At 38.5% G+C, this 12,352-nt stretch overlaps 2 protein-coding genes and 1 long non-coding RNA gene across 20 annotated transcripts in view; 2 read left to right on the forward strand and 1 right to left on the reverse strand.

Annotated features, from left to right (window-relative positions):
- The window catches only part of LOC137491021 (protein NLRC3-like), a 29,349-nt gene extending 27,439 nt beyond the window's left edge, over positions 1-1,910 (forward strand). For all 9 annotated transcript variants that reach the window (XR_012402472.1, XR_012402473.1, XR_012402474.1 and 6 more), the window contains one exon: positions 1-1,910. This exon is cut by the window's left edge. The gene's annotated coding sequence lies outside the window, so the exon portion shown is untranslated.
- LOC141381913 (uncharacterized) overlaps positions 1-12,352 on the reverse strand; it is a 560,761-nt gene that overhangs the window by 9,777 nt on the left and 538,632 nt on the right. The gene's annotated exons all lie outside the window — the stretch shown is intronic.
- LOC137489658 (NLR family CARD domain-containing protein 3-like) overlaps positions 4,889-12,352 on the forward strand; it is a 113,748-nt gene continuing 106,284 nt past the window's right edge. For 4 of the 10 annotated variants that reach the window (XR_012402500.1, XR_012402502.1, XM_073948323.1 and 1 more), the window contains exons 1-5: positions 4,889-5,031; positions 5,917-6,028; positions 6,803-6,910; positions 10,063-10,167; positions 10,531-10,615. Coding sequence is in view for 2 of the 10 variants with exons in the window: in XM_073948327.1 (XP_073804428.1) it covers positions 10,533-10,615 (83 nt within the window). In the remaining 8 variants the exon portion in view is untranslated. The remainder of the gene's footprint in view (positions 5,032-5,916; positions 6,029-6,802; positions 6,911-10,062; positions 10,168-10,530; positions 10,616-12,352) is intronic. The other 6 variants (XR_012402499.1, XR_012402503.1, XR_012402501.1 and 3 more) reach the window with 3 other exon arrangements.

A 12,352-nucleotide genomic window follows, 5' to 3' on the forward strand; every position in this document is an offset into this window, starting at 1 on the left:
TCTTTACTTCAGTAAAATATTTAGGCATTGATCACACTGAGATGACATTAAACTTCATTAAACCAAACTACAGTCAGAATTCAGAACAGTGAAGTGCTGCAGGTAACTGGAGCGTTAGTAACCTTTACCAATGCTGATCAAGGCCTGTGTTCCCAAATATACTGCTGAACAGAACCTGCAGTGAACAGCAGCAACAGCTACATCATGACTAAACCTTTATTTCCTGGAACATCAAGAAAAACTGCAGCAGAAAACAGTCTTCTTAATAAAAACGCTTAATAATAATAATAACATTATACAGCCAGACGGGCTGCTCTGTGCTCTGAGTATTTCAGAAACTGCTGATCGACTGGGATTTTCACGCACAACCATCTCTAGGGGAGGAAATATCCAGTGAGCGGCAGTTCTGTGGGTGCAGATGCCTTGTTGATGCGGTCAGAGGAGAATGGCCAGACTGGTTCCAGCTGATAGAAAGGCAACAGTAACTCAAATAAGCACTCGCTACAACCGAGGTCTGCAGAAGAGCATCTCTGTACACACAACACGTCAACCTTGAGGCAGATGGGCTACAGCAGCAGAAGACCACCAGATATTCCTAAACCTTTTGACAGCTGAAGCCTCTTTATCTTTAATATTAATATGAATTCTTCCCTTAATGACCCCCTCTCTAAAGTTGGCTAATTGTAACATGACATAGAGATGAACAAATGAACTGTTTACATAACTAAAGTCTTTTTTTACTGCACATGTTCTGATTTGATCAGCTTTAACTCATGATGAACTCGTGACACATTCAATATAAAATCTGCTGCTGATAAGGGCGCTGTCGTAAATTCGACGTCTTATCAATTAGAAATTATCAGACCGGAGGTTTTGAATATCAGAAAATAGACTTTATTCTCCATAATAAAGCCGAGAAAGAGCAGAGCAGACCCCAGAGCATTCTGAAGTCTCTCCTGGACACCTTCTAAAGTCTCTCCTGCTCCTTCTCCTTTATTTATGTTTTTGACACACCCCTTTGTATCTCTTTTTAACTTTTGACCATTTTTGAATTGGTTTTCTAGTCTAAGGGGTCCTGCTATTCTTGGCTCTCAGCCCACTAGCTCATGTCAACAGAGATGTTACAGGTCTGTGTCAGCAACTGTTTTGACACCAAAGTTCTCTCTCCATAGATGCAACTTATGCAAAGGGATTAAGTGTTTACATACATTGTCATGAAAGCATAATCACTTGATAATATGTTACTCATTCTAACTTCTGACACATATAGGTTTATACAAGTATTTAACATATATAATCAGTGCTTTACATATTCAGTTATTCTACACATCAGTCACTCAGCCTTCTAGTGTTGCTCCTGTGCAGGCATACTCATCTTACACAGACATATCACTGTATTTTTACCACAGGCTGGCATGTTTGCTGCAAACACTTCATACATTTTGAGAAAAGAAAATTAACTGCTTTACACTTAGAAAACACTTCATACAGAGAGAATAAAATCTTCTTCAGCGCCATGTCTGAGATAAGATTGTGTCACAGTTTCAGTGGAAACACTGCTTCAAATATTCTCTCAGTGACTAAATAAAGTTATAGTCAGTATATATTTACTGAAATGTTCTTGATAAATTAGGAGACAATCTCAATCCTGTTACAAGATTACAACCCTGAAACAATGAGATGAGTGACGGGGTCGAGTGTGACGGGGTTGTGTCACTAAAACAAAATGGCCGCTGCTCTTCGTGTGGTTTAAGAGAGAAGGTCCACATGGCAGCAGTTAAACTAGAATATGTCATATTGTTTGGACATTAAGAAAACAGTCATACTCCATCTTAGTTTTACGTTACAGGGTTGAATTGTTAAGCTTGACCGTACCCTTCCTAACCATAATAAACCTCAAAGAAATTAAATGAATGAAAATATATCTTTCCTTCTTTTCCACCGTGCTGTTAAAGAGAGCTGAATGATGTCACTTCCTGTCTGTGATGTAACAATACATATAAATTGCTATAGGTGGAACAATGCTAGCGTAATAGGGTTGAGTTATATTGAGGGACAAACCTTTGTAGCCTGTTTTTCATTTAAAATAAATCTTATTTTTAATTGTATTTTTATTTATCACAAGAAAATAACTTGAATAAATAGTTGTAATACTGAAAAAATAATGTAGACACTGTGTGTATTTGATTAATTTGTTTCTCCATGCAATTTCAGAGAAGTGCCTCGGGGACATGACAGATAGCTTTGGTTTGTGACAGAAATGTTGAAAGTTCTCCCAGTTCTTCTTCTTTCTCACCACACATTTATGCATGTGTAAATAATGCTCCACACTTCCACAATCATTCCTCTGACTGTTAAAGCACATGTGAATCTCTTATAATCTCATCCACTTACTGCTTCAAGAAATCCAAGAGGCGAGGACTGGGACAAATGCAGTGTTTAGTTTACATCCACTAACATGGCCAGCAGGCCTCACTGATCTGGGCTACATCACTGTGTAAATGTTTTCTGCGTTGTGTTGAATTTATTTGAACCCTTTCAGAAACACATGGAGTCAGATGTGCTTCAGGCATTAGTGATGAGCCAGTCTAGTTCAAACACAATGACTCTGTGCTAGAAGACTGAGTACCTGTCTTACTTCTGTCCTCACAGATAAAACTGAACAGAATGCCACAAACTTAAAGCAGGACTTCCAGGACTGAGAGAAATAAACAACTATTAACTGAAGTGAAAGCACAAGCAGCCGGCATTTCTGTTGACATACAGTACATGAAGGGCTCTGTCCGTGAGAGCAATAGCCTTGACCCCCCAGTTCTGTGTTCTGCTCAGTTGGCTTCAGCTCTTCTGTGACTTTTCTTGACGACTCAGCATCATTCTACACTTTTTATACAAGCGAGCTTCCCCTGAAAGTAGATTTTATTACATTTTATTTAAGGCCTTGGTGCTTTCTGTCCAGCCAATATGTGTCCAGATGCAGTTTAATGTGCATGTCGATTGAACTCCTTCAGCATGAACCCATCAAAATAAGCGGAGTCAGCAGTGTGCTCTTCCTTCTGAAACATTACTCCATGCTCTTTCAGTTTAATGTGTTTATAATCTATTTATTTCATGAAAATGTTATTTATGAAAGTGTTTTTACCTTTTCTGTTAGATTAATACGATGAGCTTTAAACACTGACAGTTCTGAGATTTATAATGGCAACAAACTGCAACCAGCAGTTCTGGTTCAGGGTTTAGTGGCGGCTTTCTGAAGTGGAGCGAGGAAAATGTCCAGAACACATCAGCTGACGCCCGATCTCCATTCAGTTTAGAAACTCAAGAAATTAACAGTCGCCTCAGAGATCTAATGAAGCTGGAATATATTTATTATTCATTCATTCATTTTCTTTTTGGCTTAGTCTCTTTATTAATCAGGGGTCACCACAGCGGAATGAACCGCCAACTTATCCAGCACATGTTTCATGCAGCGGATGCCCTTCCACATGCAACCCATCTCTGGGAAACATCCAAACACACTCATACACTACTGACAATTTAGCCTATCCAATTCACCTGTACCTGTAATCTTTGCACTGTGGGGGAAACCGGAGCACCTGAAGGAAACCCATGCAAACGCAGGGAGAACACACAGAAACGCCAACTGACCCAGCCAAGGCTCGATCCAGCGAGCTTCTTGCTGTGAGGCGACAGCACTTCCTACTGTGCCACTGCGTCACCTTATCTGAAATCTTATATGCATAAATGTAAATATATTAAATGTGACCTTCTGTACTTTTATTTTGGCATCTCAGCGCTCACCCTGGGGCTGATGTGTTCAGACTCAGCATCAGTTGAACATCTTTAATCAGCCGCAGGTCATCTAGAGGAGCTTTAACACATGAGCTGTTCACACTTCTGTATGGTCTATATCAGAAAGAGGGATGATTGAGTTCTGCTGGAGACCTGCACATAGAGGAACACATGGACATCAGACTGCTGATCAATCTGCACAGGAGATAATGAAGAGAAGGAAGACAGATGATGGAGGAAAAGCTGAAATAAATCTATTATCAAGGGAAATATTGACAGAATGATGAGGAGTTTAGGATGAAGATAAGAGATGACATTTATATAACATTAAAATATTAGTGGAGACAAATAAACGTGTGTGTGAAACAGAGAGGAGGAAGTGATGTGAACTAGACTGAGGTGAGGACACACTCCACTAAACTCAACACTGACATTAATGGAGTTCAGGAACATGATCAATGTGGAAACTGTAGAGTTCTAGAGAACATGTTAGATTTGATGGAGGACATATGCAAGAGAAAAGTAAAGTGGCTGCAATGCAGTACTGGGAAACACCCAAACAGTCTCAGATTTACACAGATCAGGGTAAATTAAGTGAAGCTGAAGTCAAAACTATAATAAAGATACAGACAGAGAGTATAAGGCAGGAACACTGGGATATGAATGACTCAGGAAGACATCTGTATACAATCCAATCTGTGAAGGAAGAGAAATGGGGAATAATCGGAGTGAGGAAATGATCATAACTGCCTCAGAACAGCACATACAGGACTAAACAAGACACTGAGTTTATAGTGAAGCACACACATGATTTATACTCACATTGTAATCAGTATGAAACATGTGCAGCATGTAATAACAGAATGTCAAGATCATCAATACAAAAGACAAATATAAAGAGAAGTATTTATTAGATATAATCTTACATTTACTCTGGAAAATATAGTAGAGTCAACATATGGAAGCTACAACAATTCATGTCTGAAATAATCTGGTCTGTTAGAAAGAATTTACAATTTTAATCGGATTTCTTTGTTTAATCAGCGATTTATTTCCCTTGAATTTATGGTGAGATTTTCCCCGTGTCTCTCCATGTTAGAATCAGCCAGTCCAGCAGGAGGCGGTAAAGCACATTATAGTTTGACAACCGCCAAAATACTGAAGAAGAAGAAGTTGACAAACCGAAAGCGCCAAAGAGCTCACACGTGTTCCTGCTGCACAAGAGCGTCTGTACTTCTGCATGTGAGTTTAACACTTCTACATTAGGCTGATCTGTGGAGATGATCAAGGGTTTATATGTGTATTAGTGTGTTTAAAATCGTGATTTGTAGGACTGTCTGCTCCTGAAGTTTAAAGACTTAAACGCCGATTAAACACAGTCCAAACAAGGTCATTTCAACAATATAATGGGTTATATATTTTATCTCTTGAAAGTGGTTGTGCACTTCTATATCAGGTTGACTCGATAATTTCACATTATTCAGCACAAAATAAACTTTAAACAGAGTCAGGAAATCAAAAGTGAAAGAGCTTCCGATTAACTGTCCCCATCATTTCTTCCTCAAGCAAATGTGTAAATAGATCTGTTCAGCAATATTGTTAATTGCATTGGCATATTTATCTGATGTTTTCCCAGCATGCAGTAGTTGATCAAAAATCTATTTAGTTGATTATGACTGTATGTACACTAGCAGTGGAATTTACTGCGATGTGAAGGGGGGCCACCTGAAATCTTGCCTAGGGCGCCAAATTGGTTGGGGCCGGGCCTGCTGGTAAAGTTTCAATACTAACTAACTATTAAATAAGCAAATAAATAAATCAAAGTTAATAGCTGTCTAAAGCAGAAGTTATCTTGACAGACAAACTGCAGTAATGTTAATCATTTTATTGATATATGCTGTGAATGCAGTGAGATGACTGAGACTCAGTTTGTGGTCTCCCTCGTCATGTGGTCTGTTTCAGGAAGGTCTTGTTTGTGTTGTCCCTCATCATGTGGTCTGTTTCAGTAAGGTCTTGTTTGTGTTCTCCCTCATCATGTGGTCTGTTTGAGTGCAGTGTTGTTAGTGAAGTGAGCATTGATTGCTATAAAGTGTGCTGTTCTTCATCTCAGTATATTGTCATCTCCAGGTGATGGTGAGCGGCTGATTGTTTCCTGAAAGCTCTGCTAGTGTCTGCATTGGTGTTTTAGCTGCAGTATGGCAGAGGAGCGAGTAAAGGACTCTCTCTCAGAGAAACACAGGTATTGACTCTGTTTTTACACCATTATTTCAACACTTTCTCTGAAGAACAAAGACCAACAACAATGCACTTATTTGTGTTGCTATTGCCTGATCAAATGATGGACAAAGCTTCAGTTTACAGCTTCAGCAAATGTGTTTAGATCATTCTAGAGTACAGACAGCTTTACCAGAGCTCAATGTGTGTCATGCGCAGGGCCAGACGGAATCTGCGGGCGTTTTTTGCTATTTCTGTGGAGAATTTTGGTAAAAAATCTGTGGATTTCTGCGGAATGATTTTTGGAGTATCATGACTAAAACGTTAATATGTGAAATAAAAAATAATACCTTTCAAACTTTTATTTAATGTTTAAAATGCAAATCCAATAAGATTCACTTTATTTGGTAAACAAAGCAAGTGTCTCATATAATATCTCTACCAAAAGACTATAAATATGACTGTTCAAACTGCATTGTGCATAAATCTGATGAAAATGTTCATATTAGTCAATAATATTACTTTAATTAATAAAAAAAACTGAATAATACAGTTTTACACACATTTATTCAAGTAAATAAACATAATTAATGATAGGCTAAAAATCTGCGGAATTCTGCGTGCACAGATTTCGTGTGGGCCTAGTCATGTGTCTGTTTACCCATGATATCTGTGTAGCAGACCTGATCAGACAGACTTTCAGCCAACAATTAGTTTGTGCTGAATTACACTACACAAACTCATTCAACTCTTAAAGTTTGTCCTGCAGTTTATTCCTCTGGTGTGTTTGTGTGTTCAGTGTGAGATCAGGATCATGTGTGTCCAGCTCTGTGTCTCTGAAGAGTGACCAGTCTAAAGAACATCCTCTACCAAACTTCAGAGAGAAAACACCATCATCTGCACAAGGGTATGAATGATTCTTTTAATCGCGTGTCAGTCAATCTTCTAAAATCAATTTTTTTTTAACAATAAATAAAGTACCACAAATTCATAAAACTATTATTATCACCCCTTAGACCAGGGATGGGCAAACTTGATCGTCGAGGGCCGGTGTCCCTGCAGAGTTTTGTTCCAACACTAGTCAAACACACCTGAACAAACTAATCAGTGTCTTCAAGATCACTTGAACTCTATAGGGAGGTCTGTTTAAATAGAGTTGGAGCTAAACTATGCAGGACACTGGCCCTCCAGGATCAAGTTTGCCCACACCTGCCTTAGACAGTTTGTAAGGTAATTAATATTTAATTTTTTTGTGTTAATGCATTAGCCTAATGAAACTGATCTTACACCAAAACCCCCGTTAACCAGGTTTCCAACTATTTATAGACCTATTTAAGACCTTTTTAATGTAGACTAATATTAATATAATGACAAATGGCACCAAAACTTCAATTGTTGCTTTATTAAACTATAAAGAAAAATAAAATAAAATACAAGCTAACTTTGTTGTTATTTTTAGACATCCAAAACGTGAACATTAATTTCTAGTTCATAAGAAATAACCTTCTTGCAATACACAAGTGGCTCAGGTAGTGCAGCTCATCCTGGATGACACTTCAATGTGAACTGTGGCAAGAATCATATCGATCCTACCATCAGTAACGTTCTGCTGCCTGCAACATCCTCCAGCATAACTGGTGTGATGTGGGGTGGCATTTCTGATGCAGATGCAGTGTTCGCCAGAGATAGTCTGACTACCATTAGGTACCGAGATGAGATCCACAGACCCCTTGTAAGACCATATACCTGTGCCGTTGGGCTCTTCCTAAAGCAAGACAACGCTAGACTTCATGGGGCTGGAGTGCTATCTGTTCTTGCAAGACTAAAGCGTTGATTCTAGTGCAAATACAAGCATTTAAGGGTCTTCAGTTGTGTATTTTTCTTTTGTTAATACTCTTGCATCAAACACGCCTTGGTCCACTCTCTCACGCTACTCCAGCACTGCCTGACGAGGGGATTTACATTCAGACTAAGGCAACAAGTAAAACCTTCCTTGACTTCATGCTTTACTAAGTCACGTAGTGGTTCCCATATAAACTCTGAGGGAGTGTTAATTTTAACTCTAAGGTAGTTAAATCTACTATCTAAAATTTGCAGTGTGGTGCAAATACAACAAAAACAAGCATTTAAGTGTCTTCAGTTGTGTATTTTTCTTTTGTTAATACTCTTGCATCAAACACGCTTTGGTCCACTCTCTCACGCTACTCCAGCACTGCCTGACGAGGGGATTTACATTCAGACTAAGGCAACAAGTAAAACCTTCCTTGACTCAAGTCAATAACCTCTATCTCAACATGTATGAAGGAAGTAAAAACCTGCCATGTGAAAAACCGCACAGATCTTAGTTCGAACCGCGCTGTTCTTTTGGTTTGAACATGAGCAGAGGTGAGCAGCTGTAGCAATGAAAGTAAAAGGACCCGCCCCCATGACATCATTAATGGACCGAGTTGAAACCCAGACAGGCACTCAGGCAGCATAATACAGAGAGAGCTGCAAAGCACATCAAATGATTGATAAATGCCTTGTTGATGAGGTCAGAGGAGAATGGCCAGACTGGTTCCAACTGACAGAAAGGCAACAGTAACTCAAATAAGCACTCGTTACAACAGAGTTCTGCAGAAGAGCATCTCTGAATACACAACACGTCCAACCTTGAGGTGGATGGGCTACAGCAGCAGAAGAACAGAAGAGCTCCTGTCAGCTAAGAACAGGAAACTGAGGCTACAATTCACACAGGCTCACCAAAACTGGACAACAGAAGATTGGAGAAACGTTGCCTGCTCTGATGAGTCTCCATTTCTGCTGACACTTTCGGATGCTTGGCTCAGAATTTGGCCTCAGCAACATGAAAGCATGGATCCATCCTGCCTTGTATCAGCGGTTCAGACTGGTGGTGGTGGTGTAATGGTGTGGGGGAGATTTTCTTAGCACACTTTGGGTCCATTAGTACCAATTGAGCATCGTGTCAACACCAAAACCTACCTGAGTATTGTTGCTGACCATGTCCATCCCTTTATGAGCACAGTGTCTCCATCTTCTGATGGCTACTTCCAGCAGGATAACACCATGTCATAAAGCGTGAATCATCTCAGACTGGTTTCTTGAACATAACGATGAGTTCACTGTACTCAAAAGGCCTCCACAGTCACCAGAGTTCAATCCAATAGTGTAGCTTTGGGATGCGTTTATACAATAGTGCTGCAGCATGATCATGTGTATATAAAAAAGAAAATCAAACACGGAGAGTCTAAAAACTTTTGTATAAAGAACTACTTTCTTCTGCAGCTGACGTCAGAACAGCAGAAACCGTTTCTAGTTCTCTATTGTCACTTTGATAGTATTTTATTGTTTGAATGATTCTCTAGCGTAATGTGTAAACTGATGATAAAAAAGCTGATTTTGCTCCATTTAAGATTATAAGGCAGAACTGCATGAAATGCCATCAGTCTACAGCAATTTCTCTATTTCTCTGTTGCAAATTTATTAGACTTTGACTTAAGTAGACTTAAGGCAAACTTAAAGACTTATTATTTGGGTAGCACACATATTCTGAATGCCTTTGGCAGAATTCAAACGAGCCATTTTAATCTAGATTAATTCAGAGATTGGCAATTTTCATATATGTGTTTATCAACAAAATCTACATGTTTGATAACTCCAGAGATCCTTTGCCTTCCTGTGAGAGGCCAGGCATGAAAATTTAAGACTATTCTGCAAGATCAGAGACTCCATTTAGGAGCAAATAATGAACAATTTGAAAAGTGACATAAGAAATGCTTCATTAACTCCACTGAACACTGAAACTAATCTAACATCCATAATCAGTTGCTATAGGAAGAGGCAATACAAGTGAAGAATAAAGGTATAGCACTAGCTTATTGAGCTTATAGGAAATTATGAGTAATTAATCATTCATATTTCTCTAAGCTAATTTTGCTACAAAGACATTTAGGAGCACAGGGGCTGATGGGAAATGAAACCTTGTGCCCTCTAGTGTTCATAAGAGAGACTGCAGCAAGTGGTGATGTTCTTTTTCCTCTGGTGTGTTTGTGTGTTTAGTGTGAGATCAGGATCATGTGTGTCCAGCTCTGTGTCTCTGAAGAGTGACCGGTCTAAAGAGCGTCCACCAGACCTCAGAGAGGAAACGCCATCATCTGCTGAAAGGTATTCAGTGTTGTACATTATTGCTCACACATAGACTGTTTTGAATATATTAATCCAAATACATGCGCTATAGATGAAATAAATAAACTAAAATGGCCATAGTGTGCGTGTGTGTGTGTGTGAGTGAGTGAGAATGAGTCTATGGGTGTTTCCCAGTACTGGATTGCAGCTGTAAGGGCAGTCGCTGCGTAAAACGGAATAGTTGAAAGTTCATTCCGCTGTGGTGACCCCTGATAAATAAGGGACTAAGCTGAAGAAAAATTAATGAATATCTGTATACAGAACATGTATTATTTTCAGTGTTTGTAAGATGTATCTGTATGCGTTTGCCTCTATGATTACAGTAGTTTTATCTGTTAACAGTGATGAATATGAGTCAGCAGATTCAGGAGACGAGACTCTCTGGAGACACAAGAGTTTCACAGACAATCTCCGGTGGATCTTCCAGGTAGGAAAAACTAATTTTGAGTCATAAAATCAGTAAAATAACTCCATGAAAGACAGCAATATTTGTTCACAAGACTTTTGAGAACTGGATCTTGTAACCTGCTTGACCTGTCAGAATCTATGAAGGGTCATACATTAAGATATATTTTCTTTCTTGTTTACTTGTGATCGTGACTGAATTTCTTGTGATTTTGGAATCAGGGGAGGAGTCAAGGCAACAAAAGAAGAACAGGGAAAAAGACATTTGACACAATATAAACAAAATAACTTTAAACAATACGTCTCTTAACGTAACAATTTTTTATCGAAAATTGACTTCATATCACATTATCTGCAGGGACTGACTTTTGAAAGTTATAGTCAATCACTTGCAGAAAGGACACATTAAAGCATAAGCAGATCTTCATCATTCTTCATAATCTCATTCATTCATGCAGCAGCTTATTTTGAGCCATGCAGAACTGTGCTTTAAAATGGTGACGGTTGAGGGAATATTATTGTAAATAATGAGAGATAATATTATACATGAATAATAATAATGCATGTACATTAGTCATGAGTAGGGCAGGGTGATGCATTGACTATTAGCAATAATATTGGAATAAATTTGACAACATAGTAAAATTTGCATGCATTTTAAATATTTCAATATTACGCCCCCTTAAGCATTACCATACACACAAGAGACGTGAGGGAGGGTCTTTTTAAAAACATTTCTAAAATGCAGACTTAAGACGTCAAACAGCACAGTAGAAACAGCTGGGAGGAGATGATGAATTAGTCCCCAATAGAAACACACTCTGTAATTTCAGGTTTTCTGTGACACATTTGCCAGAGATGTTGACAGAAGACACAGAAAACGAAGGCACTCCCTGACAGTTGTACTAATTTTACAAGAACATATAGTTTAGTTGTAATTATGAATGTACACAAATAAAAATTATAATAACCTTTACTGTTCTGATCTGTGTTTTTTCCAATTAACATGATAAAAATGAATATTTCAGCTCTTTTTATGGAAATCTCTGGTGTGCATTACTCTCTTATAATTCAACAGACTAGAGTCAATTTCTTCATATATCAATTTAATAGACGTCTAAACACAGATGGCTTGGTTAAAACAAGATTACATTCTGTAAATGGGGACTAGTTTTGAACTATTAGGTTTTCAAATACACAGATCAGACAGATTTCACATGTAGGGTTGGTAACTACTTTTAATCGACTTAAGCTCTGCTTGAAGAGTCGCTAAATGTCACTAGGTGGCGTATGCATAAATTTGCATATCTGAATCAAAAAAAAAAATCAGCTGACACAGTGCAATGTCTGCTGCTTATATAGTCGTGATAAGGATTGATAAGCCATAAAAAATCAGACTCCTCCCAAACCTATTTTGTAAACGTGGTCCAGAGACATCTGCAGGGGAATTCACTATACTTTATATCTCTGCGTCCCAAATGGCACATGCTACACTGTGTACTTATGCACTTAAACACTGAAGAGTGATATATATATATATATATATGTAGTGTTGTTCCAAATGGAAACTAATGTGCTTTTTACTAAGCAGAAGTTCAAACTGTTTTCCTGATGACGTTTGACGGTTGCCATATTAGTGAAACAAATGACCAAACTACCAAATAATAACTGCCATGAGTATAACTGCATTCACCATCGGGAGGCGCTACAATCACTCTCACACTCATGTGTGCCCGATTGTTCTGCTAAGTGAGCAAAG

Source organism: Danio rerio, chromosome 4 (assembly GCF_049306965.1).
Source record: "Danio rerio strain Tuebingen ecotype United States chromosome 4, GRCz12tu, whole genome shotgun sequence".
In the NCBI taxonomy this organism is placed as follows: Eukaryota; Metazoa; Chordata; class Actinopteri; order Cypriniformes; family Danionidae; genus Danio; species Danio rerio.